Source organism: Peromyscus californicus, unplaced genomic scaffold, assembly GCF_007827085.1.
Source record: "Peromyscus californicus insignis strain IS unplaced genomic scaffold, ASM782708v3 Scaffold_3__1_contigs__length_106647218, whole genome shotgun sequence".
Taxonomy (NCBI): Eukaryota; Metazoa; Chordata; class Mammalia; order Rodentia; family Cricetidae; genus Peromyscus; species Peromyscus californicus.
Window position 1 is genome coordinate 43,254,186 of NW_026294551.1, and position 26,004 is coordinate 43,280,189.

The 26,004-nt window shown below is 39.5% G+C and overlaps 1 protein-coding gene across 10 annotated transcripts in view; it reads right to left on the reverse strand.

Annotated features, from left to right (window-relative positions):
* Nf1 (neurofibromin 1) overlaps window positions 1–26,004 on the reverse strand; it is a 246,624-nt gene that overhangs the window by 9,956 nt on the left and 210,664 nt on the right. For 9 of the 10 annotated variants that reach the window (XM_052755665.1, XM_052755662.1, XM_052755661.1 and 6 more), the window contains 14 exons: window positions 25,105–25,166; window positions 24,857–24,971; window positions 22,300–22,401; window positions 20,868–21,008; window positions 18,230–18,356; window positions 16,631–16,762; window positions 15,621–15,756; window positions 12,368–12,525; window positions 8,141–8,263; window positions 7,099–7,226; window positions 6,656–6,756; window positions 3,924–4,066; window positions 3,537–3,583; window positions 2,061–2,277 (listed from right to left, as the gene is read on the reverse strand). In XM_052755665.1, coding sequence (XP_052611625.1) covers window positions 2,061–2,277; window positions 3,537–3,583; window positions 3,924–4,066; window positions 6,656–6,756; window positions 7,099–7,226; window positions 8,141–8,263; window positions 12,368–12,525; window positions 15,621–15,756; window positions 16,631–16,762; window positions 18,230–18,356; window positions 20,868–21,008; window positions 22,300–22,401; window positions 24,857–24,971; window positions 25,105–25,166 — 1,732 coding nt within the window. The remainder of the gene's footprint in view (window positions 1–2,060; window positions 2,278–3,536; window positions 3,584–3,923; window positions 4,067–6,655; window positions 6,757–7,098; window positions 7,227–8,140; window positions 8,264–12,367; window positions 12,526–15,620; window positions 15,757–16,630; window positions 16,763–18,229; window positions 18,357–20,867; window positions 21,009–22,299; window positions 22,402–24,856; window positions 24,972–25,104; window positions 25,167–26,004) is intronic. The other variant, XM_052755666.1, reaches the window with a different exon arrangement.

Consider the following 26,004-nt stretch of genomic DNA (forward strand, 5'->3'; position numbering starts at 1 on the left):
ACAAGTGATGGGGCAAACACCCTGGTTATGGGGGAACTGGGCAGACTACGGAGAGAGAAAAGGATCACCTGATCAGTAAGTAAATTCAGAAAGCAAGTTTAAGAACTGAATAGGGCTGGGGGTGTGGAGTGGTGGCCCATGCCTTTAATCCCAGTACTTGGGGAGGCAGAGGCAGGCAGAACTCTTATGAGTTCAAGGCCAGCCTGGACTACAGAGTTGAGTTTCAGGGCAGCCAGAGCTACATAGAGAAACCCTGTCTCAAAAATCAAAATAAGAATTGAATATAATTTTTTACAAAATATTTATAATATGGGTTGGGTATTATACCTTGCCTGATTCTTTAGAATCTTCAAAACGACCATGTACATGGCAATGTTTATGCAACACTGTGACAACTATTTACAGAGATTCTATTTATAGATCATGAACATCACAGAATAGTTATGGTTTGACTTGTATAATGAAAATGCATGCTAACAGCTAACATTTACACAAACTATGTACACTACTTCAAAGAATTTCCTTACACTGAGATGTATCACACATGACCTTTTCAGATAATGGAAGTTGGGTAACTTAAGTAAGGAATCCTTTTTAAACATTTTAACTCACTTAGAAGAAAATCTTTTCAATAGAGCACATGATCCACACATCAGCTTTTCACTGTTACTCACTGTCTTCACAACTCACACAACAGTGTTGATGTTCTGTAGTGAGCACTATCTTAGGGTCAAGCAGAGCTGTATGAAGCCATTCCTTCAGACAGTAACTGAGCTTGGAGTTGGGCAGGTGCCATTCCGGCCACCTTTTTTCTTTCAGTACCTGAGGGGCTCTTAGCTGTAGCTACTCAGTGTATTGACTTCTAAATTTTATTATCTATGATTGCATACACCTTCAATCCTGGCACTGGGAGGCAAAGCAGGTGGATCTCTGTGACTTTAGGCCAGCCTGGTCTACATAAGAGTTCTAGGCCAGCTGGGACTATAAAGTGAAACCTTGTCTCAAAATAAAAATAAAAATAAAGTTTTACTGGTCTGCTTTTCCCATTTGATCAATCCAACAGTGACTATAGTAGGATTATAGAAATTTAAGATTTCTTTTTCCGAGGGGGGGGGGGGGAAGATGGGGATGGAGAGATGGCTCAGTGGTTAAGAGCACTGACTGCTCTTCCAGAGGTCCTGAGTTCAATTCCCAGCAACCACATGGTGGCTCACAACCATCTGTAATGAGATCTGGTGCCCTCTTCTGGCCTGCAGTCATACATGCTGTATACATAATAAATAAATAAATCTTAAAAAAAAAAAAAGATTTCTTTTCCTCTGTGTGTACGCATGTGCACAGGTGTAGTATTGTTTCTCAAGTCTACCCTTCTGTGAAACAGAGTCACTGCCTTGGAAAGAACCACGTAGGCTAGGCTAGCTGGTTAGTCAGCCCCAGGTATTCTCCTGCCTCTACCTCCTGGGTGCTGGGATTCCAAGTAGGTCCCACCACGAGTAGCTTTTTAAACTGTGGGGTCTAGAGATTAAACTCAGGTCCTTGGGCTCTCAAGGGAAGCATTCTACCAACCTAGTTATCTCTGCAGCTCCAAGATGTTATTTTTTGTAAGGACTTTTTTTTGGGGGTCTGGTCATCCTAATCCCAGATCTTCAGGCTAGCCTATGGCTTATGGTTAGCTGACACTGCTACCAGCAATAAAGAGGGGTGATGACTAGACTTTCTACGTGTGTGTTTTATAGTATGCTGCGTCAGAGACATAGAAGTACTTAGGGTAATGTTAGTCTATCCGATAAAAGAACTACTGCTCTGTTCATTTATAGGTAATGTAGCTCAGTTTGTGCTTTTGGTCCGAACCTATGTGGATACTACATCACTACACATTTCCCTCTCTTTTATACAACTTGCTGGAAAGCAGACAGCTCTGATGAGTAACAACATTCAGTTACATAGTAAAGAAATGTAAAGTGAACCTCAAGAGAAAAAGGAGCAAAATCTGCTATAATCTGACCACAAGGGAGTTCCTTTCCATTGCTCAAAGTCACATAAAGATCACATTTACTGACCTGGGGAATGCTGGGAAGTTGCAAGTGAGGTCATGGAATTAGAGAGGTTAAGGTTGGCAGTGATACTAAGCTGGCTCTGCAGTGCAGGAGGGTAAGGAGATGTGGGTGTCAGGAGGGACTCCTCACTGGCTTCTTCATCAATTCCAGGCAAGTACGTGTCAATCAAGGCATCAAGAAACTTAACAATAAGCTCAGCATAGTCTGGGATTTGTGTTTGCTGTAATGGAAAATAGGACATTATTTTAGCTCCATTTTTAAAAAATTCCCTCTGAAGCTAAAAAAGGTTAACTGATATCTGGGGCTTAATTTTGCTTTCTTCCTTTGTTTGTATTCTAGATCATTAACAGGGGGGACTGGAGTAGTATTTAGCGACTATGGAACTTACAGCTTGAAATCTTATTTAGCTTCCCCTAAAAGCTTCCAGATGAACCTGCAATTTCTGAAAGCCATGCCCAGACAGAGGGTTTGAATAAACAGACAATGTGGTCCTCAGCAATGATGTCTAGCCAGTTTCCCAAAGTAGAGAAAATAGGCAGAGCTGCTACTCAGATCCCCCCCAGCAAGACATGGAAGGGCTCAGCGGGTAACAACCATCCACCTGTTAAAAACTTCTGCATGACACACTTCTGTGACTTCAGGCCCATCTTTTTAATAACAACCTGTGCATATCAACAGATATTACAAAATAAACTCAATCTAACTCTTGAAAGTGGAACAAGGTATAGATAGCTCCTCTTGATTTAACACTCTGGTATATAGGACACTGTGGGGGGGGGGGGTTAGGGATAGGGCAGAAGCCCCGCCTTCAAGGAATTTCAATTATTTTAAAAGAGACCACCTACAAAAAAATTAAATACGAATTCATGCAATACACCAACAAATGCTAGTCAAAGAAAATGAACAGCAAAAAACAAACTCAATATAATAGTTGGATGTAAAAATGTGCCCCTGAGGTAGATTTTAACAGGCATCATATTCTTTGCTAGTCGTAAGACAGGTGTGTGAGTTACTGCCACATATAGAAGTCTACAGCAGTGGTTCTCAACCTTCCTAACACTGCGACCTTTGAATACAGCTCCTCATCTTGTGGTGATCCCCTCAACCGTAAAATTATTTCATTGCTACTTCATAACTGTAATTTTGCTACTGCTATGAATTGTAATGTAAATATCTGATGTCACCCCCAAAGCAGTCACAACCCACAGGTTGAGAACCACTAGTCTACAGGCAGACAAGTTTTATAAAGGCTTATCACACCCTTCTGAGAAGTCAAGCCTAACTTCAGTATTTTAAAATAAAAATTAAATTATATCAACATATTTAAGGTATTGCCTCTTTTGGAAAAATCTTTCTAAAACAATGTGTTATTTTGAGATGGTACTTTGGTTTGAGGACAGTGTGTGTTCTCAAACAGGCTCATGAATATAGCTAAAGACTCTGGTTTATCAAAAATTAGAGAAAAATATTTTTTCTTACCTTTGAAAAGGGTCCTGCAAACCGCCATAAGCCATTGAAACCAAAACCTGTAAAACATCAAATGCTACTCTTACAACAAGCAAGGCAGCTTTAAATAGTAATGGAAATTAGGCTGTACAGCCGACAGAATGAATCTATGTATATGTTTAAGACATTTTACAATGAGTGTCAAAGATGACTGAAATCTCCTTAAAATAGGCTTGGCATTTTAGTAACATGGTCAAGCAGTTATCTTACTGAACATATAACTAAGAGTCAGAAAATGGCATGAAGGGAGACAAGTAGGAAGGACGAGCCTGTCCCTTATAGAGAATGCTAGTCAGTGCTTCCACAACAGGACCACAGCTGCAGGCTTATCAAGCATCCTCTCCTGGTATACTTAATTACTTTGCAGGTAAGATGTTTGGTACTGTGGAGGGGATTCCTCATGGTACACCACACTCTGCACAATTCCATGGATTGGATTTAACAAATTTGGATCTTGGCACAATGACAAGAGGGTATTGATCTTAGAGTCCAACAAATTGTGCCTAAAAAAAAAAAGTAAACAGAGGAACATTAAATAAAAAGATTTACTGGAAAGCATAATATATATTCCTTAGAACAACGTGGCAAAACTGAAGACAAGTGCTTTTAAGTTTCTGGTGCTTTTCTCTAGTGTCTAGTGAAGGAGTGTGTGTGAGAGCCCATGTACTGCCTTCATTTGAGGTCCTCAGGGAAGACACAGTAAAAGCAAACAACTGGCCGCTATCACACAGTCATGTCAAACTACACAAAGAGAGTGTTTTCAAGACAGGCATGGTTCTGTTCGCTCGGTAGCATACTCTACACCCTCTATATCCTCTGCTGTCTGTTTCTATGCACTTAAGGGTTAAAATGCAATTTAATATTAACTAGTGCCAAATCAGACTGAATTTTGCTAAAAAAAAAAAGCACAACTGGTTGGGAAGGGGTAGAATGTAGAATTTTACAAAGAAACCATTTCCAAATCAGCTGTAATCTATTATAAAAAACAGAACAAAACACCTAGATATGTGAAATTCAGAAACTTTGAAATGAGATTAAACAACAAATGTTGGATGCTCAATAAGCTACACTGACGTGCTCAGGTTATAAACTAAAGAGTGCCTATAGTATCTTTAGTTGTTGGACATAATTGTTTCAAAATGTCCAAACCCAGGGTCATTCTACTTCCCCTTTCATAGGCATGGGATTCTTCCAAGATTTTTATCCCAGCTATGAAACCACTACCATCCACTGTAACGTGCAAACCATAATAAAAATACTCTTTAGGGAACTGCTCTAGTCCACACCTAACCCATGACCAACTTCTCTAATTCTTACCTCCTAAACGCAATTTCAATTCTACCTCTCCTTATATCCCAGATACTGGCTTCTTGGATAGTCTCCTTATTAAAATCTTTCTGAATCTACTGTTTCTTCCAACTCATTCTCGACAAAATAGCCAGAGTATATTTCCATAGCAACTTATTACCAGTTAAAGATCTCCCAACAGCTTTGCACTGTACAAAGGAATATAACTCAGTATTTAACAATGACATACACAAAGGCTTTAGCCAGGTCCATGCCCTATGTCCATCCTTCACCTTGAACTCCCTATTGTTCTGCATTCCACACAAAGGCCTTCTCAAAGCTTTGTTCATTTGCCAACAACTTTCTGTCATAGCTGTCAGCTGACATATCCAGGAAGAATTGTTTCCATCAGAATGGCCTGTCTCTGGAACATTTTCCTGATTGCTAACTGATGTAGAGGGCCCAGCCCATTGTGGATTGTGCCAGCTCTGGGCATGTGGGCCTGGGATGTATAAGAAAGGTAACTGAGCAAGCCAGCAGACAGCATTCTTCCATGGTTTCTCTATTAGTTCCTGCCCTGGAACTAATTGCTTCCCTCAATGATTAGATTCTAACTCATAAGGTGAAATAAAACCTTTCTTCACCAAGTTGCTGTTCTTCTCTTTTTTCAAAATTCGTTTTATGTGTATGAGTGTTTTGCCTACATGTATGTCTATGTACCACATGAGAGCCTGGTGTCCACAGAAGCCAGAGAGGGTATCAAATTCCCTGGAACTGGAGTTACAGACAGTTGTGAGACACCATGTGGGTGCTGGGAGTCAAACCAGCATCCTTTGGAAGAGCGGCCATGCTTTTAACTGCTGAGCCATCTCTCCAGTCCCTTCCCCCAAGCTGTTCTGGTCCTTGTTTTATCCCAGCAACAGAAATCACACTAGAGCAAACCCTTGGAAGTTAGAGTGTGGGGAGTGGAGCCAACCCCTAGATAAGGGGTCCTTCTGTTGTCACTCCGCTGTGACTCAAGAAAACGAAGGGCCGGCAAGACGACTCAACAGATGAAGATGAGAACTGTCAAGTGTGAGGGCCTGAGTCTGACCTCCAGGACCCACATGGTGGAGGAAGAGTGCCTATCCCCGCAAAGTTGTCCTTTGACCTCCACATGTGTGCCATAGTAGATACGCATGTGTGCACTAAAATAAATAAAACAGTTAAAAGAAATGATTTGGACACCCACTCCCCCCAAAGAAAACTAAGCAGGCCGGTTTAAATATAGCAATCTATCAGCTTGCTCTTGAGGAACTGTACAGTATTCATTAAGATATCTGACTAAAGTAAATCAGTAAGATTAGGGAAAAAAACATAGCTTTAGCCACTATTAAAGTACTGATTTTAAAAAAGATTTATTTTTCTTTTTAATCATGTGTTTGTTTGTGTGTGGGTATGTGAATGTGTGTTCAATGTCCTCTGAGGCCAGAAGAGGGTGCTGGGACTGGAACTCAGGTCCTCTGCAAAACCAGCAGTACACACTCCTAACTACTGAGCTATCTCTTCAACCCCACAATAGTGGTTTTTGTTTTGGGTGCTGGGATCAACCCTGGCCCTTGTGTATGCTAAGCATGTGTTCTTCTATGGAGCTGTAGTCCCAAACCCTAAACCACTAATCATCTCTTTCCTGTTAAAAACTCTGGCTCCATTCCCCACTCTGCAGGTAGCAGACACCACTGAGAAATACACTTCCCAGACCTTTACAGAGCACCTGCCACAAAGACAGACGCAGAGGCTAGATACAAACAACAGGAGATACTTACACAACAGGAAACACTTTGGGAAACACAACACTGGCCTCTGCTAGGTATTCATAAAGAATTCGTTGATCAAATTCATCTGTAGTATATTTTACCAGCGTAGCCTGCCAAGACACAAAAAAAGTAAACATGTTGTGACTGAATCTTTCTATGTTAGTGAAGTGAAAACATCTTCCTTTCATATTTGTAATACTTAAGGGCCGGTTAAGAGCAGACTGGAATAAGAATTGAGGGGGGAAACCCCTCAAAAAGGGGAAGTCCTGCCAGGAGTAGTGGCTCACTTAGGAGGCAGAGGCAGACGGATCCCTGTGAGTTCAAGGACAGTCTAGTCTGCACAATGAGTTCCAGGACAGTTAGGGCTATATAGTGAGACTCTGCCTTGAAAATAAATAAGTAAATCAACAAATAGACAGACAGACAGACAGACAAGAGTGGGAGTTCCTTACCAGAACAGTAAGAAGCAGTGCTTGGATCTTTGGGTCAGTAAGTACTTCTTCATCCAAAAGAACATTTGATTCAGACACTGAGACTTTCCGTAAATGTGGGTGCTGCTGTGAGGAAATCCTTTGGGTTTCTGCAATAGGATATAAATTAATGTAAGTAGTCATATTAATAGAGTATCTATGGTTACTTTACTCAACATTTTAATTTTAATGTTACATTTTAATGTTACATCTTAAATTCAACAGTTCTTTAAATAAGACATCTTATCAAAATAACTATCAGTACTATGCACTACCATAACAATCAGTTAGTGATTGGCAGTGCTGTACTATCATATATATAAAACTTTTTTTCAGGCATGGTCCCACTGTGTAGCCCTGGCTGGCCTGGAAGTGTCTATGGAGACCGGTCCTCAAACTCATGGAGATCCGCCTACCTCTCCTCCAAGTGTAGCCCAGGCAGACCTCAAATTTGTTTTTTGTTTTTGTTTTGTTTTGTTTTCTGAGACAGGGTTTCTCTATGTAGCCCTGACTGTCCTGGAACTCACTATGTAGATCAGGCTGGTCTTGAACCCGGAGATCCACCTGCCTCTGCCTCCTAAGTATTGGGATTAAAGATGTACACTGCCACCACCTGAATCAGACCTCAAATTTGTGATCCTCCTGCCTCTGCCCCTTCAACATATTTCACTGGCCAATTTCTTTTAGAGATATAGAGAGCTTATCTTTGGAACAAGAATACATGTTTCTGTCGAGCGGTGGTGGCGCACGTCTTTAATCCCAGCACTTGGGAGGCAGAGGCAGGCGGATCTCTGTGAGTTCGAGGTCAGCCTGGTCTACAGAGTGAGTTTCAGGACAGCCAGGACTGTTACACAGAGAAACCTGTCTTGAAAAACAAAAACAAAACAAAACAAACAAACAAAAAAAGAGTGTATGTTTCTATATTGTGCCCTAAACATCATAAGGACTGCTGGAATGAATGTGCCTTCCCTGTACTCTTCACTGTTTGCATTGATCTAGATTACTTATCAGCTTTGTTTCTCACCCATTTCATAATCAGTTTCTGCCACTCTTCTCATTTTGGGGGGTGTTGTGATCCCTGATTCCATTTCTTGTCTTTTAGGAGCCTTTGTGTCTGATATCAAGTGATCAAAACTTTTTCTTGTTCCTATAAACAAAAGTTATAAAAGTTCATTAACCACAGTGTCCACAAATAGTAATATTCTAATAATTTAAGCTTTCACTTAAGGGTCCAAAGCAAGCTGAAAACATTCCTTTTCAAGGGTCTGGCCAACAGCTTTCCAGGAAAGGAGGATCTTTACTGGTTTAAAGAGCTTCAGATTATATCTACTATCCTGAGGGTAAACTAGACTCCACCAAGAAGAGCAAATATTGGTAACAAAGACAGAGTAGATTTTGGTCAGTGGAAACTATAGAAAAATCTGAACAGCCTCTTCATGGAGATTAAGCTGGTTGTCAAGAAATAGTCACTATGGATGAACAATTTCCATAACAAGTAAAAATTAAAGTTTGACATGGATTGTTCAAGATATGCATGCTCAGAAGTACTAAAAATTAGATATACAAGGAGACACTTCAAAAGTGCAGCAAGCAATCCTGTCTCACACTTGGCCTTGAGCTCCCCAATCATGTATACTGGTATTTAAATGTCTTCCTCTTATTTAAAGTACAAGTATTTATAACACATTATGTGGAATTGATCTATCTTTGCTCTTTACACTCAGAGAATGTCTCTTGGTGCAGTTCTAAGAAACAGTGTGGGGTTGAGTATGTAGCTCAGTGGTGGAGTACTTGTCTAGCGAGTGTAGGACCTTGGTTTAATGCCCAGAAACACACACACAGGAAAAAAAAGTTTGTAATGCATACCTTAAATGAATTCATTTTAAAAGCCAGACTTGAAGCCATTACAAAATCTGACAAGTGATTATTTGACAAATACAATGTTCTGACCTCATGTACTAAGACTAATAAAAAACCACAAATCACAAATATCAAGGCCAAATCATCTAGAACAATCTAGTCCAGTCTCTTCCTTTTGTGCAAATGGAAGAAGCCATGAGTGGTTAACTGGTTAGCCTGAGGTCACACTGCTAAGGATCCTGCACGGACCAGGCTACAAACTCCACTTTCCTGAAACCCATTAGTGCTTTCTAGAATGCTTGGAGTTACACATTCACGCTACTGATTTTGGCCTGCTTTCTCTTTTCTTTTACTTATGCTAGCTCCTGGGTTATTTCCTTCTCTTCCTACAGCTCAATTATCTAACTCTTCAAATATTTATCAGTTTGTTTCTGTTTGTTTTTTGAGACAGAATCTCTCTATTATGTAGCTCTGGCTGTCTCTGAACATTCTATGTAGACCAGGCTGGCTTTGAACTCATAGAGTTCCCAATTGCTGGAATTAAAGGTGTACTGGCTTTTATCAGTTCTTTAAGGTGAACACACAAAACACCTTTCTTTTGGCTTTGAATATATGGTGCACTGCTGCTCTCCATGGCTGCCCAATGTGCAACAGGAAAGCAAGCCTCCTGCTCCTTAGTGCCCACCAGTCTCTGGTGACCATCATTCTATCCTTAACACTTACGGGAACCATATTTTATCTTTCATGTGAGTGACATCACGTAGGACTTGTTTTTGTGCCTGGCTTATTTAACACAGTAATCTCTAACTCTACCCATGTTGTCACAAATGACAGTACTTCATATTTATGGCTATTATTTGTAGATCTGAATTAAAACTATGCTTTCTTTATCTATTCATTATCAGCTGGACAGTGATGTTGTTCTGTTTTCTTTGCTGTTGTAAAGAATCCTGCAATCCACACAGAATGCAGCTATCTCTTCAACACACTGACTTGATTTCCTTTGAAGAGATATCTAGTAGTGGAAAATGGTAGTTCCAGCCCAGTCAGGTAAGTGCTGTTTAATTTTTATTTTACTTATCAACAGGTCCGCTACATAGCCGTGCTAGCCTGAAGCATATTCTGTGGCCTAGGCTGGCCTCTGCTTGTGCTCCTTCCTCCTCCACTGCAGAAGAGTCACGGGCAGCACAATCATGCCAGACTGAAGCCGGAAACCCAGGCCATCTTTGACAGTTTTCTCCCTTCCCACTCGATCATCAGCGAGGCATGAACTCTTTTCTTTCCATTCTCCTTTGAAAATACACCTCACATTGGACTCTATTTTTCCAGTGGTTCTGCCTTAGCGTGAGCTGGCACTGCTGTTTTTTTTCCCCCCCTCTTAGATTGCAGAATCAACCTTATAAATGGTCCCCTTGGAAAAGACCTTTCTTCACACTGCTATCAGGAAAATGCCCCTCCCCAATACATTTTGTTCCTTAATTCAAGGTCTCTCTGTTGGATGTATGATATGATACATCTCTCATCATGGCAGGCTCTTTGTTGTTGTGTGAGACAGTATCTCTCTACAAAGCCCTGGCTGTTCTGTAATTCAGTGTAGACGTGCACCCCTGCCTCCAAGTGCTGGGATTAAAACTGAGCCAGCATGCCCAGCCACGGCAGAGTTTTCAGGGCCATGCTGCCCTTCTCCAGCCTCATTTCCCATGGACTTTCCTCGAACACTGGTCTACTGCCAGGCGCTCTCCCATTCTCCCCAGCCGCCACACTTCCTCTCTTGAACGCATGCCTTTCCTTATCAGTCTGCCTGCTACTATGTATTCCATCTTAAATCTGCTCAAATTTTACCTCTTAATTTCCTAAGATTCTTTGTTTCTTCATCAAAATATTATTGGTTTAATGTCATCTGACATATACTATTGTTATCAGCTGATTTTAAGTCATAGCTAACAAAGAATAATCCCTTCTTTGAAGGACAGAGACCTTATCCTTTCTACCTAGAACACAGTTTGAAGGAATTTAATACCACATTTTCTCTGAGGTTAATTTTTCACTTACAACTTCCTTGGTATAAAAATCCATAATTACAAAACACAAAGTAACCAGGAAACTCCTGCCATTACTGACAAAGGATTAGCAGAAAGGAACTCAAATAGAAGGTGACAGATCTATGTAACAATGACTGACATTTGTTATTTCTCCTTTTAACATTTACCAGAAGGTTATTTGTGTTATACTTTGTTGTCTGCTCACCAGTTTCCTTATGAACACAAACGTTTTCACAATATTATCTCAAGATACTAAGTATGTTTGCATGGATAACTGAAATCCACATTCACATTAATGATCACGGATTATACACTCCAATAGATGTAAGTGACAAAGAAAATGGCAGCCAGTGAAAAGCAAACACTGCCTCCCACTTGCTCTGTGGGTCAGTGAAGGTTCTCTTTCAGGAATTCACTTCTCAGTTACCGGACAGGAGAGAACTCGCACTGTACACCCACTTCCCATAGGAATGTTCATAGACCTGAGCAATGTTAACTGTTAAGAATCATGGCTGGCAAGATGGCTCAGTAGGTAAAGGCGCTTGTCTTAGGGTCTGACAACCTGACTTCAATGCTCAGAATATCTAGGTGGAAGGAGAGATCTCACAAGGCTGTCCTCTCCTCTCCACCTGTGTCTGCACACACAAACATGAATTTCTTATTAATTAAAAAAGTATCTTGCTTTTTTGTTGTTTCAAAGAAAATATGGTTGACTGTTTTCATCTCTTAGTGATAAGTTCTGTTTTCAAAATGATAATTTAGGGAAAGTTACCCTTATAGACCCCTAGTACATCAATGCTTCCCTTCTTCTAGGTATCTAATGACTCTTATACTGTCTGCTGCTCAAAAAACAAAAGCCACGGTACTTAAAAATAGAAAACTAAAAACACAGAAATAAAAACCAAATTAAAAGTCATCCTAAAGTTTCATTCTCAAAGATACAGCTAATTTATCAAAATCAAACTCCCTTATAAAAGCCATACAAGGGCTGGGGAGATGGCTCAATGGTTAAAAGTACTTGCCACTCTTCCAGAGGACCCCGGTTCAGTTCCCAGCAAGCACAGGAAGCTCACAAATGTCTGTAACTTCAGTTCCGAGAAATACGATACTCTTCTGGCAACTATGGGCACCAGGCACATATGTGGTACACACCCATACAAATGCAGGCAAAACACTCACACACATTAAGTAAATAAATAAAATTAAAGCCACAAAAGATTTTGTTACATCAAAACAGTAAACGTTGGCAATCTAAATAGTTTCAAAATAATTCCAAGAGAGAAAGTAACTGAACCATTTTTCACAGTAACAATAATGTAAAAATTTATACAAAATTAAGATAAACTAACCAAGCAATTTCTTTGTGTTGGCTTGAGAAGGCTGCCCCATGTCTAAGCTCATGGATTTCCTGGCTCGGGGACTGGTCTGGCCTACCGATGGGTAGGTAGCTGCAAGGTATCCTTCTGAACCTTTGGGAGAGGACCATGGCTGGTTCTCCTTTAGTGTCCTGAGAGATTTAAACAAGTTAGAAGAAGTAATTAATAAGAAGATGACAAATATAACCACTGTTCACTCATTCCTAAAGCTATCCTATTTCCTAATGATGGCAATAATAAATTAATTTGAAAACTGCACAACCCCCATTCCCCGCAACCCCCACCCTCCCACCACACAGAGTTTCTCTATGTAGTTTTGGTGCCTGTCCTGGATCTCTCTCTGTAGACCAGGCTGGCCTGGAACTCAGAGATCTGCTTGGCTCTGTCTCCCGAGTGCTGGGATTAAACTTTTTTTAATCCTTCTGCCTTAGTTTCCAGAATGCTAGCATTACAGATATGTATCATTACAGCTGGCTCTTAGAGTACAACTCCTAATGTATCCCCAGAAGTATCAATGTTACATAGGAAGAGCTATATACTGTATAGTTTTGTTAATTTTTCCCCTCTGCAGTACAGGGATTGAATCCCGAACCTCACTTATGCATGGCAAGTGTTCTAAACCCTAAATTACTTATATATTGATTGATTGAGCTAGGGTCTCAGGCTGGCCTGGAACTCACTATGAAGCCAAGGATGACACTAAACTTCTGGTCTTCCCAAGTGCTGAGGTGACAGGTGTTTGCTACCACAGTCAGTTTTCTGCAGAACTGGTGACTGAACTCAGGGCTTTATGCATATTAGAAAAGAATTCTCTACTAACTGAGCTACATCTCTAGCCTCTATTTTGTTTGTTTTTGAAACAGGGACTTATGTAGCCAAGGCTGGCCTCAAACTCTCTACATAGCTAAGGATGACCTTGAATTCCTGATCCTCCTGCCTATAGGGACTGACAGGCATTTGCCACCACATATGGCAACAAACTTTTCAATTTAACAAATAAAAATTGTCTATTTCTACTGTGTGCAACATGTTTTAAAAAATGCACACACATAGAATGCCTAAAATATGCTAATTTAGGACATGTATTATCCTATACATTTGTCATTTATTGTGGTGAGAACACTTAACATCTTTTACCTTAGCACTTTTCAAATATATAATAAATACATGTCATTAATTGATGTTGAATAATAGATCTATTGAATTTACTGCCTTCAATCTTATTCTTTTCTTTCTTTCCTTCCTTCCTTTTTTCCCTTCTGGTTTTTCGAGACAGGGTTTCTCTGTGTAACAGCCCTGGCTGTCCTTGAATTCACTGAGATCTGCCTGCTTCTGCCTCTGGGATTAAAGGTGTGTACCACCACCACCCAGCTTGCATTGAATTTTATAATCATGGAAAATAAAAGTCTAAATAAGCAATTGTATTATTGCACCATTTAAATATCGGTAATATTGCTGGGCAGTGGTGGTGCACGCCCTTTAATCCCAGCACTTGGGAAGCAGAGCCAGGTGGAACTCTGTGAGTTCGAGGCCAGCCTGGTCTACTGAACGAGATCCAGGACAGGCACCAAAACTACACAGAGAAACCCTGTCTTGAAATACCAAAAAAAAAAAAAAAATCAGTAATATTAAGTTTGAGAATTAAGCTTTCCCAAATATAGGCAACTAAGTTACTTTTTCCTTTCCATAACTAAAAGAAGGGTTGAAGAAATAAACTCATGGGAATGACTGAAGAAATAAGGCTACTAAACACTGTGTCTATCAGGAAAACTTGCATGCATTGCTGAAGTCTCAGTCAAGTGCTGAGGAGGTCTTCTTTCAATCAAAAAGGAAGGTCTTAGTAAGCTTAATGACATGACCTCTCAAAGATTACTTTCCTATGTTCAACACTGTATCCAAACGTTAAAGATATTTTTGTTTAATCCACATTACAGAATAATCCCCCAAAGATAGCAGTTATACTGGGGAATAAAAAACCTACACAAAGCCACGTATAATAGTAGACATAATTTTATGATTCTATCATATAAACCTGCATTACAGAAGTTGGGTGTGGTGGTAAATGCCTTTAATCCCAGCACTTGGCAGAGGAAGATCTCTGTGAGTTCAAGGTCAGCCTACTCTATACACTGAGTTCCAGACCAGTCAGGGACACATAGCCAGACCTTGTATCAAAGTAACCATAGTAAAACTACACTATAGAAAGGTTTTTAGGGCTGGAGAGATGGCTCAGAGGTTAAGAGCACTGACTGTTCTTCCAAAGGTCCTGAGTTCAATTCCCAGCAACCACATGGTGGCTCACAACCATCTGTAATGAGATCTGGTGCCCTCTTCTGGCCTGTAGCCATACATGCTGTATACATAATAAATAAATAAATCTTTAAAAAAAAAAAAAAAAAAAAAAAAAAGAAAGGTTTTTAATGTTAATGACATTTGTAAACAGTGCATGCAAATGTTTTTATCAATCTATATCACTTTTAAAAAAGATTTTATTTACTTCATGTGTATGCGAGTTTTGCCTGTATGTATATCTGCCCATGTGTGTGCCCCACAGTGGTCAAAAGAGGGTGTCAGATCCTCTGAAACTTCAGCTACAGATGACTGTGAGCAACCATGTGGGTTCTGGGAACTGAACCCAGGTCCTCCACAAGAATACAAGTGCTGGAGAGATGGCTCAGAGGTTAGGAGCACTGGCTGTTCTTCCAGAGGTCCTGAGTTCAATTCCCAGCAATCACATGGTGGCTCACAACCATATGTAATGAGATCTGGTGTCCTCTTTTGGCCTGCAGTGACAAATGTAGGCAGAACACCGTTTATGCAATAAACAAATAAATCTAAAAGATGAAAAAAAATACAAGTGCTTTAAACCACTGAGTCAACTCTTCTGCCCCATATAACTTAGCTTTTAGACATGCAATGATTTCAGGTTAGTTTTTTCTCCAGGTCCTTTTCTGCAACCAAACCTTTCAAGATGGTATTTCTTCATTATTCAAGTGTCTGTGTTTAAAGAGGTGAACTAATGATAATATCAGAACAGACTAGAATAACTTTAATACTGCCTATATAAACTAGTGTGCATCTGCAGAGGAAGCTCTCACTTCTATACCTGAGAGACCATCCTGAGTTGCCACTCTGCTCCCTTCTAGATTACTTTGTTGCTAGTCTCTATCATGTGACAATTGAAGGCTGACTATAATTATGTAATTATGATACCATGTCCACTTACCTATAGCTAGGGTCACTATGATGAATAGGATATGTATCCATAGGAACATTTTCCATTGAAATATCAGTAAGAAGAAGGGACTTCCTATGCTTGAGGCTACAGCGACTTCGAACCTCTTCGGACACTGTGAGCAGAGCTAATAGGAAAAGGAAAAGCACATAAAAAACACTGTGAAAAACACGTGTGACCTACAACAGGATTCATTTCTTCCAAACTTAAGAGGTTATTACTATTACATGTACACATAAAAAGCCTTGGAGACTGTGAGACTGAAGTGTATAAACATGCAGGATAGACTTATCCTCCAGAGTTTACAGTCTGCATAAACTGAAACACACAAAGAAATTTGATAAACACCTTACTTTCTCAAGCACTTGATCGCCTATTTGGTTTCAATAATCACAAAAAGCAGGCAGAGCATGTATCTGAAATGCACTGATAAAAATATTCTGGGATGTAAAATAGTTTGTTCAAGGTTGTATGCTTGAAACAAAACAATTGGCAAAAAATGGAAATTTGCTAAAGTGAGAATAGCATCTTCCATCAAACCACATCAAACTACATTGTTTGAGTAGAATACAGTAAATATTAGATAAGACAGAGTTATACAGTTCAGTGAATGGTGGTGATGGGACAGGCATCCCAGGTAAAATAGCACAAAGAATGAATATTAAAGAGGCAGAAAGCCCAGTAGGAGATAGCAAGTAGATTGGTTTGAAATAGCCTGTCCATTTGGAAAGGCTATAAAAAGAGATGTTCATGAAATTTAGATCGAGGATAGAATAGAGGGCTATGAAGGCCTGGGATGATAGGCTGAGGCAATTCAATTTTAGGACATTTCAGATATTCTTTTATAATCAAAAATGTTTTGGCAAAACTGTGAATAAACTGTGAATGCTCTATTTGGCCAAAGATCTAGCTGCAAAGACCCAAAGCTAGGCATGGGTATCTTTTGGTGATCCTAAGACAATGATACAGTTAGACTAATTTTGTCAATTTTGTGCTTTTACCTGCTAAGTAAGCCACACTCTGTGTATTCACCTCAAATTTGTCACAATTTCTATGTTTGTTAACAAGAGTTAGTAGTGTATGCAAAATTCTGACTGTTCTTGCAACAATGGCAGGTGAAGGATGCCTGTACCCTATAAAAAGAAAACAAACAAATAACAAGTTAACTTAGTCCATGAACAAATGCTTGAGCTCTTATGCTGTGACAAGTAACTCTACCACAAAAGGAGAATTCCTGCCTCCAAGAATAGCCATTTGTGAAGGTCAAACATGAAAATGTTAAGTTAATTCTACATAAGATTACGTATCCCACACGTGTAGAAGAGGCTGTTCCCTGGAACCCTAAAGGAGAGGGCGTTAGGAAAGATGATGGCATTATTGATTTTTCATTTCCTAAAGAAGCACAGAGGTTAGAAATAAACACAAACAAAACTAAGCATTAGCATTCCCCTTGAGACTTCATCTGACATAAGGGCTCTACTACTTCCACGAGGCTAGAGCAACGGCTCAGCAGTTAAGAGCACTGGTTGCTCTTACAGAGGGTCAGAGTGTGGCTCGGAAGACCCACAGAGTGGCTCACAATCACCTATACTTTCAGTTCCAGGGGTCCAGTATGTCCTGTGGCCACCTCAGGTCACAAACTTTCAGGTGTTACACATACATGCACAAAGGCAAAACACTCATACACATAAAATAAAAATAAATCTTTAAAAATTATTTCTTCTTTTTCATTTTTCTTCCTTGTTTGGTGTGGGTTTTTTTTGTTTGTTTTTGTCTTTTGATTTTTGAGACAGGGTCTCACTATGTAGCTCTGAACTAGGCTGGCCTTGAACTCAAGAGATCTACCTGGTTCTGTCTCCCAATTGCTGGGATTAAGGGTGTGGACCATCATGCCAAGCTTAACACATATTTATTTATTTTATAGAAAACTGCCCACCTGAATAGAGCATGGCTATGGAGCTATGAAGTTGGCAATGAGCAGCTAAAGCTAGGTAAGAAAGTGACTTAGCTCTAGTCTAGTGGAGATGGTTGGCTATCAAAACAGCAATGAAATCTGCAAGAGAGCGAGTGCAGTACCAGAACGGTACACAGTACATAGTACTATGAGTACTTGTACACAGTACCAGAGTGCTGATGGAGAACATGCTAGAAACAAGTTGAAGAGCACCTATGACCCTATCTGAACACCAATGCACACTAAACTGGAAATTCCTTTTAATCCTTGGCAATGCTGGAGACTGAACCCAAACTTGGACAAGGGTTAATCCCTAAGCCTTTTGTGATTAAATCTGTAAATAACATTCTGTAATATACATATATGAAATAACACAAATATTCAGTGTACTATTAATCAATAACATAGTAATTAAGTGCTCAGTATTTAGGAATTTTACTTTCTCTTTTAAGATCTGATATGAAAATTAGGTTCTAGTTAAATACTTACTAATTCAAACAACTCATGCAGATATACTTTTCATTTTAGAGTAAAACATATAGGTTAGATTACATCAATTTATCTCAGTAATCAATTCCTTTTAGTTATTTCTCAATACTTCTCAATACTACTTCATGACAAAGTAGTCTGACAAAGGAATCTTTACCTTTTAAGAGGTGTCCAACTAGTGCAAAGTTAAAGTTAGAGTTGAAGTTGAGTCCGACAAAGTGATCCATTTGCTTGCAGTGCCACTCCAGAGGATTGCGGATCGCCATAAAGACTTCTTCCGGACTCTATTAAAAACAACCAGGGGTATACAGTTGATGGAGTTCACGCAGAAATTTCCTTTTTCATTTTCCAGGACTAGAACCCCACGTCTACTGAGCTATCTATATTCCTGGCTCAGACACATTGTTTAAAAACTTACTTTTTTGTTTGCATTGAACAGCTATGACGCACTAAGTAATTCTTTGTTTCAGAGAAATTTTTAGTTAACAGGAAACCCCACGAAAATATTTAGGGTACTATAAATGTAAGACAGTCTAAAAGATAAGTAGTAAGATAGTGGAAAACTCAAATTGCTTTGATTTATAACACATGATTTGTGTGTGTGTGTGTGTGTGTGTGTGTGTGTGCGTGTGTGTGTTGGGGTGTGCTATGGATAGAACCCAGGGCCTCATGTATTCTAGGCAAGCACTCTACCACTGAGCTACATCTGCAGGCCCACAATATACAGTTTTGAGCTACTGTTTTATTTACTTATTTTTTTGATTTTGGTTTTTGGAAATGGAATCCCATCTATCCCAGGCTGGCCTTGAACCTGCTATGTAGCAAAGGCTGGCTAACACCTTCTGTCTATACCTCTCAAGTGCTAAGACTATAGCCATCAGCCAAAATGCCCAGCTACTTTTGACTGATAATTGCTATCAAACTCACACAGAGACTCACTATGTTGCCTATGTAGGTTTAAAACTTCTGCTTTAACCTCTCAAGTAGCAGGACCTAGAGGCATGCACTATTACTCTGACTCTACCATCCCAGAGAATATTCTGGTGATCTCAATAAAGCTTTATTAACTCTGATTCCTAGTACTTTGAAGCCCTGGCATCAAGATTAGTCCCTCCTGTGATGTTCCAGAAGTGAAAATGTCAAGGCAGGAGCTGAAGAGACGGCTCAGTGGTTAAGGGTGCTTGCTGCCAAGTTGGATCACCTGAGTTCTAGCCTTGGAAGCCACATGGTAGGAGAGATGGCTCCCACAAGTTGTCCTCTGACCTCCACAAATACTGTGACATGCACTTACCCCAACAAACACGAAAGCACATGTGAAAGAAAGAAAATGGCAAGACAGTTGCTTTACAAATAGCCAATAGCTAGCCACTACTGGAAACCACCATTATCTTCAGACAACTCCAGAATAGAACAATGCAGTTAGTAAAGGACTAGCTCAGAACCAGACATATTCCAGTACCTAAGTTCTTTACTCCTGCCCTTTGGTGAAGAGGTCTGACTCATCAACTTCGAGGTGTCTTCTACCTCTCACTTTGTTCCCACACTTCCCAGACCTCCAGCTCTTCTGGGTCTATACCACATTATATGCACTGAACAAGTACTGCAGACCAGGCATCATCATACTTGGGTCATGCTCTGTTTCCCCACAGCTCAGTTCATTTCATTTCATTTCAAGGACATTTCAAACACAAATGTATGCACATGTACACACACATTCTCTTTTCAAAAGAATCTTCTCTTTTCTCTTAGGCTCTTTCCATTTTTCTCCAAAACAAACGTATAATTTTGCACTGGCTTTGAAACAATATTTTTCATTTATTTAGTGCATATATGCTTCTACTATGTCACTACGTAAGTCCTGGGAACTGAAGTCAGGTTGTCAGGCTCAGTGGTAAGTACCTCACCTTGCTAAGCCACATCCCTAGCCAATTTTATACTGTTTAATTTTACCCTCTATACTCTGAGCCAAAATTCAACCTCTTACCTAGGTTAATAAATGTGAAGGAGGCCACTAATGGTATACTTTAAAGTGAGATTAGGCAAAGGGGAAAAGAAAACTAATAAAATTAAGCATCCAAAACTTCTCTTTAGATTCTCCAACTTCCTTATTGTACAGATTTTTATGAAGTATAATTTTTCAATAAAAATAAGCTTTATTATTGAATAACTGAAAAATAAAGTCTCATATATATATACACACATATATGTATGTGTGTGTGTGTGTGTGTATATATATATATATATATATATATAAATATATATAAATAAATAGGGACAGAGAATGAAAATCAGTAATAATGAATACACAGAGCTTGCTGTGATAGCTATTATTACTTCTCAGTACTACTTTAAAATTAAGAAAAATTATATTTCCTTATTTTATGTTCGTGTTTTGCTTCCATGTGTGGATGTGTGCAGTGCCTCCATGTGTGGATGTGTGCAGTGCCCAAGGAGGCCACAAAGGGCAATGGATTTCTGGGACTGGAGCTAGAGATGGTTGTGAGCACCAGTGGATGCTGGGAAGAACAGTCAGTGCTCCCAACTGCTGAACCATCTTTCCAGCCCTACTTATTACTATTCTAATCACTAAGAGCAGGGCATATTGTTCTTGGCTATTTCTATATTGGAACTATGGATTAAGTAGTTTTTAGTGACCTACTAAGGAACTATACTTATAAGATGCATTAAATTCATGTTTAGATTATGGACCACTTTCAATTTCTAAAGAACTCTAGAAGAGAAGGAAAAGAAGACTCACTGTGAGCAATGCGGAACTCAGAGGAATGCCTACTCACCTTGTCATTGAATATCCGGAGACTATCTAAGGTGTGCAGGTTTTGTTCCAGAAGTGCAGTGCCTGCTGAATACAAGTTGACTTCATCCAACTGCAGCACAGCCACAGCAACCCAGAAGAGGGCTTTGTGCAGTGGGGAGTCCTGGTCAAGGAGACACTCCAGGTTAGTGTGGCAAACCAAGCAATCATCTCTTCCTGCATTCTGCAGCATCAACAAAGCAGGTTACCTCACCTAATTTCTGGGTTTTCTCTCCTTTGGGGAACATGAATAGACAAGATTCACTTGGTCCCCTCCATGTGTCTAATGAAAAGTACCATCAACTAGGCTTAGAGCCTGAGCTTCCTCTGGGATTTCTTCCAATTCTGGATACCAAATCTAGTCCCCAGGGTTTGCTGACTCTTCTGCAGTAGTCACTGACACCAGCCATTTTTTTTTGTTACCACTGCAGACCGCTCATCTATAGACTACCCTTCCTTCAGCCTGCAGTTCCTTCCTTCTCTGATCTACTGTGCACTCTGGGCCACCTGTGTCCTGCAGTTATCATATGGTCTACTAGGAAATGATAATTTCCAAACTCCTTTCTGAAGACTATTGAATAGTAGATTAATGCTATTCAATCTTTACAATTTTCTCTATTGACTCTCTGCTAGAATGGTCTATCCACAACTCCACTGTCCTACTTATTTCTAATTCTAGTTAGACTCTACCCTTTCAACTTTTCATTCTTACTAGTATAAACTCTTATTCACTCATATATATTCCATCTCTCCCTTATTCCTTTCCCCGTCTCTTGGTAGAGATAAACCCAGGGTCTTGTATATGCTAAGCAAGTGCTATATCTTTGATTGCACCTCTAGCCCAGCATACAAACTCTTTTGATGAGCAGGTATACTTCTCTTGGCTTTACATTTCTCTATAGTGATGATCATTAACACACTAAGTAGTACTTTACTGACTTTATCCGTCCACTACTTAACATCCATACCCGTCCCAGATACCGGACACTTTTACTAACTTGGTTTGGTATATCTCTAAGCACTACCAGATACACAGAAGATCCTCAACAAATACTTTATTAGTCTCCCACTCTTCCTCTCTCCCTCTCCTTCTCCCCTAACCCTTCCTTTCTTTTTGAGACAAGTATTCTCTATGTAGCCCTGGCTGTCCTGGGATTTGCTATGTAGACCAGGCTGGCCTCATGCTCACAGAGACTGACCTGCCTCTACTTCATGAGTGCTGGGACTAAAGGTGTGGGCCACCATGCTAGGCCAATCCACCTTATTTTCTAACTCTTATGACAAGAGACTTACTTTGACTATAATTTCTTCTTTATAATCTCTTTTTAATCACCTAATTTTCTAAACTTTGTACAAGAAAAAAACACAGTAACAATACCCAAAAAGAATAAATTTATGCTCTATGCAATAATTACCTTATTAAGAAGTGGCTGTAATTTTGTTAGTGCTATTACTGTAGCTTCTATCAGAACTTGACTGTTGTAAGTATCAGGTCCTTTTAAGCAACTCTCAAGTGCCTTTTAGGAAAACAGAAATCTTTATTTCACTTTTCATTGAAATAAAATAGCAATTCCTATAATAAAGCTCAGATTTAGCTGAGAAACATTTAGGTATTTGACAAGTAGTTTATGTGACAAACAATTTCTAATAATAGTGAACACTGTACAATTGGTTTTTTATTTTAAAAATATTTCTATATTACATGCTAATAAGAAGGGCATTATATTAATTATGAATTATGTAGCTTTACATAAGGTTATAAGGCTTTGAAAACTGAGACTATTGAGTGAACATGATTAGAAATGAGTCAACATTTTTTTTTTAAAAAGATTTTTCTTTTTTTGTAATTTTTGAGACAGGTTCCCTCTATTATGTAGTGCTGGCTGTTGCTGTGGGATGTTCTGTATGGCAAATGTGTTGCTGATTGGTCAATAAATAAAACACTGATTGGCCATTGGCAAGGCAGGAAGTATAGGCGGGACAAGGAGGAGAATAAAGCTGGGAAGTGGAAGGCTGAGTCAGAGAGACACTGCCAGCCGCCATGATGACAAACAGCATGTGAAGATGCCAGTAAGCCATGAGCCATGTGGCAAGGTATAGATTAATGGAAATGGATTAATTTAAGTTGTAAGAACAGTTAGCAAGAAGCCTGCCACGGCCATACAGTTTATAACCAATATAAGTCTCTGTGTTTACTTGGTTGGGTCTGAGAGGCTGTGGGACTGGCAGGTGAGAGAGATTTGTACTGACTGTGGGCCATGCAGGAAAACTCTAGCTACAAATGGCGTCCAACACGGTGGCAAGAGTTTCCACCTAAAAACTGAGAAAAAAGATTCTAAAACGGAGCTAAAAACAGTTCCTAATTGTCTCTCTCAAATGAGCGCCAGCTGCTGGTTTGAGCTACTTGTGGGTTCCTAGGGTACGCCCTATGGCGGGAATGAGGCCTCTGCAAGTGGCACATTAAGCTGCGTGGTGGATTTAGACTTTACTAGTACAAAACAAAAAAAGAGGTTTCTGGGCTATATGCTGCTTGGATAAAAGCATAGACCCACGATAGCTCCCAGAGCTGGTGGTAGATGTGCCACCGCCATGTTGGGAAGCTGAGGTGGGCGGAGCCAGCAGCAACAGAGGCTGCAGTTTAAAGCAATAGATTCACAATAAGACAGATTCAGATGTAATAGTTTACAATGTGTGTAAAATATACGTAGGCTTGAAAGAGAAAAAAAGGTGATAGAAACAAATACATAGTTTTAAAAAATAAAGTCTTTAAAGAGACAGTAAAATTAATATAAAAAAATAAGCCACGTAAAGATGAGTATTACACAGAGAATCTGGACTGTGTTGTCTTTGGGATTTTTAACTGCAGAAAAACATTTGATTGTAAAAGCTGTTGAGTTATGGCAAAATGTATATTTTAAAGATACCTTGACTTCAAAATTTGGATGTAAGAATGTGTTGCCTTGGAAAGGAGTCTCTGCTTTTGTTCCCACAGAAAGCCAGAGGCTATGGATTTGTTCCAGATTAAGATACATCAGGTTTGACCAGCCAAGACCCCCTGAAAGGTCTCCGATGACACCATGGCCCAGATGATCCAACATCCAGAATGGTTTCAAGGCAACTGGCTCAGACGATATACCCTCACGGACTACTCCATAATCCTAGAATTTTCTTTGTGTCCCCATAAGATACAGCGCCCCCCTCCAGCAGGAAGTAGTAAGAGAAGCTACGCCCAAATTCCCAAATTATATGTAATTTTACTTTGTTAAGGTTAAAACCTTCCTTTTTGAAAAAAAAACAAGAGGGGGGGAAGTGCTGTGGGATGTTCTGTATGGCAAATGTGTTGCTGATTGGTCAATAAATAAAACACTGATTGGCCATTGGCTAGGCAGGAAGTATAGGCGGGACAAGGAGGAGAATAAAGCTGGAAAGTGGAAGGCTGAGTCAGAGAGACACTGCCAGCCGCCATGATGACAAACAGCATGTGAAGATGCCGGTAAGCCATGAGCCATGTGGCAAGGTATAGATTAATGGAAATGGATTAATTTAAGTTGTAAGAATAGTTAGCAAGAAGCCTGCCACGGCCATACAGTTTATAACCAATATAAGTCTCTGGTTGGGTCTGAGAGGCTGTGGGACTGGCAGGTGAGAGAGATTTGTGCTGACTGTGGGCCAGGCAGGAAAACTCTAGCTACAGGCTGTCCTGGAACTCACTATGCAGACCAGGTTGGCTTCAAACTCACATAAATCCACCTGCCTCTGTATCCAGAGTGCTGGGGTTAAAGGTGTGTATCACCACGTTGAACTTAAAGGGTTAAAGGCTGCATCACCACGTTGAACTTAAAGGTATTTTCTTAAACAAGATTTCATCACTTCAAAGAATTACAGTAAGGAAAAATTGTTTTAAAATATAGATTTAATTGAAAGTATAATTTGTAATTTGGGACAAAGTTTTAGGAAAAGTGGAGTAAGTACCTTGCTAAGAATTCGGATAATCTGCTTTATCTGCCCATGAGACACACGTTTGCTAATACAGCCAAACACCACAAGAGCTCTTGGCTGCAGGGATGGGTTGTACTGAAATGCAAATCTGCAATGAAAAGAGCCAAAGACCTTATGAAAATCTTTGTGTTTATGCACACCAATACAAGACTGATTATGCTGTAATAGCTATTCTCAACAAGACACATCCTTTTCCAGTTTCTAGTTCACTTAGGACACACCTTTGCGCTAGTTCTGTCCACTGATCCAGCCACTTGCATGTTGGAATATCTCTCATACATGCCTGAAAAACAGGATACTCTGAATATATATATATGTACACAAAGGTTTCTAGAATATTTAATGTTCATCATGTCATTAAGTGATATTTGTTATAAAAACACATTCCAAGAATGGAGAGATGGCTCAGTCGATAGAGCACTTGTTCTTGAAGAGGATAGAGGTTGGTTGTTCCCAGAATCCACAAAGTGGTTCACAACCATCTCTAACTCCAGTCCCAGAAATCCATTGCCCTTTGTGGCCTCCTTGGGCACTGCACACATCTATACATGGAAGCAAAACACTTACGAACATAAAATAAGGAAATATAATTTTTCTTAATTTTAAAGTAGTACTGAGAAGTAATAATAGCTATCACAGCAAGCTCTGTGCATTCATTATTACTGATTTTCATTCTCTGTCCCTATTTATTATATATATATATATATATATATATATATATATACACACACACATACATAAATATATATGTGTATATATATATATGAGACTTTATTTTTCAGTTATTCAATAATAAAGCTTATTTTTATTGAAAAATTATACTTCATAAAAATCTGTACAATTAATAACAGATAAGGAAGTTGGAGAATCTAAAGAGAAGTTTTGGATACTTAATTTTATTTGGCTCCAGGGTCAGGGTGGGTTTCTCTAGCCAGCCCCTTTCCCCTACACTCCTCTCCTGATACTTGGGCACCAGTAACACATGTGGTGCACATACATACATGCAGGCAAAACATTCATACACAAAAAGTAAAATAGATCTAATTTAAAAAATGAATATATTCTAAAGAAATACCTTAAGTTCTATGTGTAATATAACAGAACAAACCAGCATTTCCTCT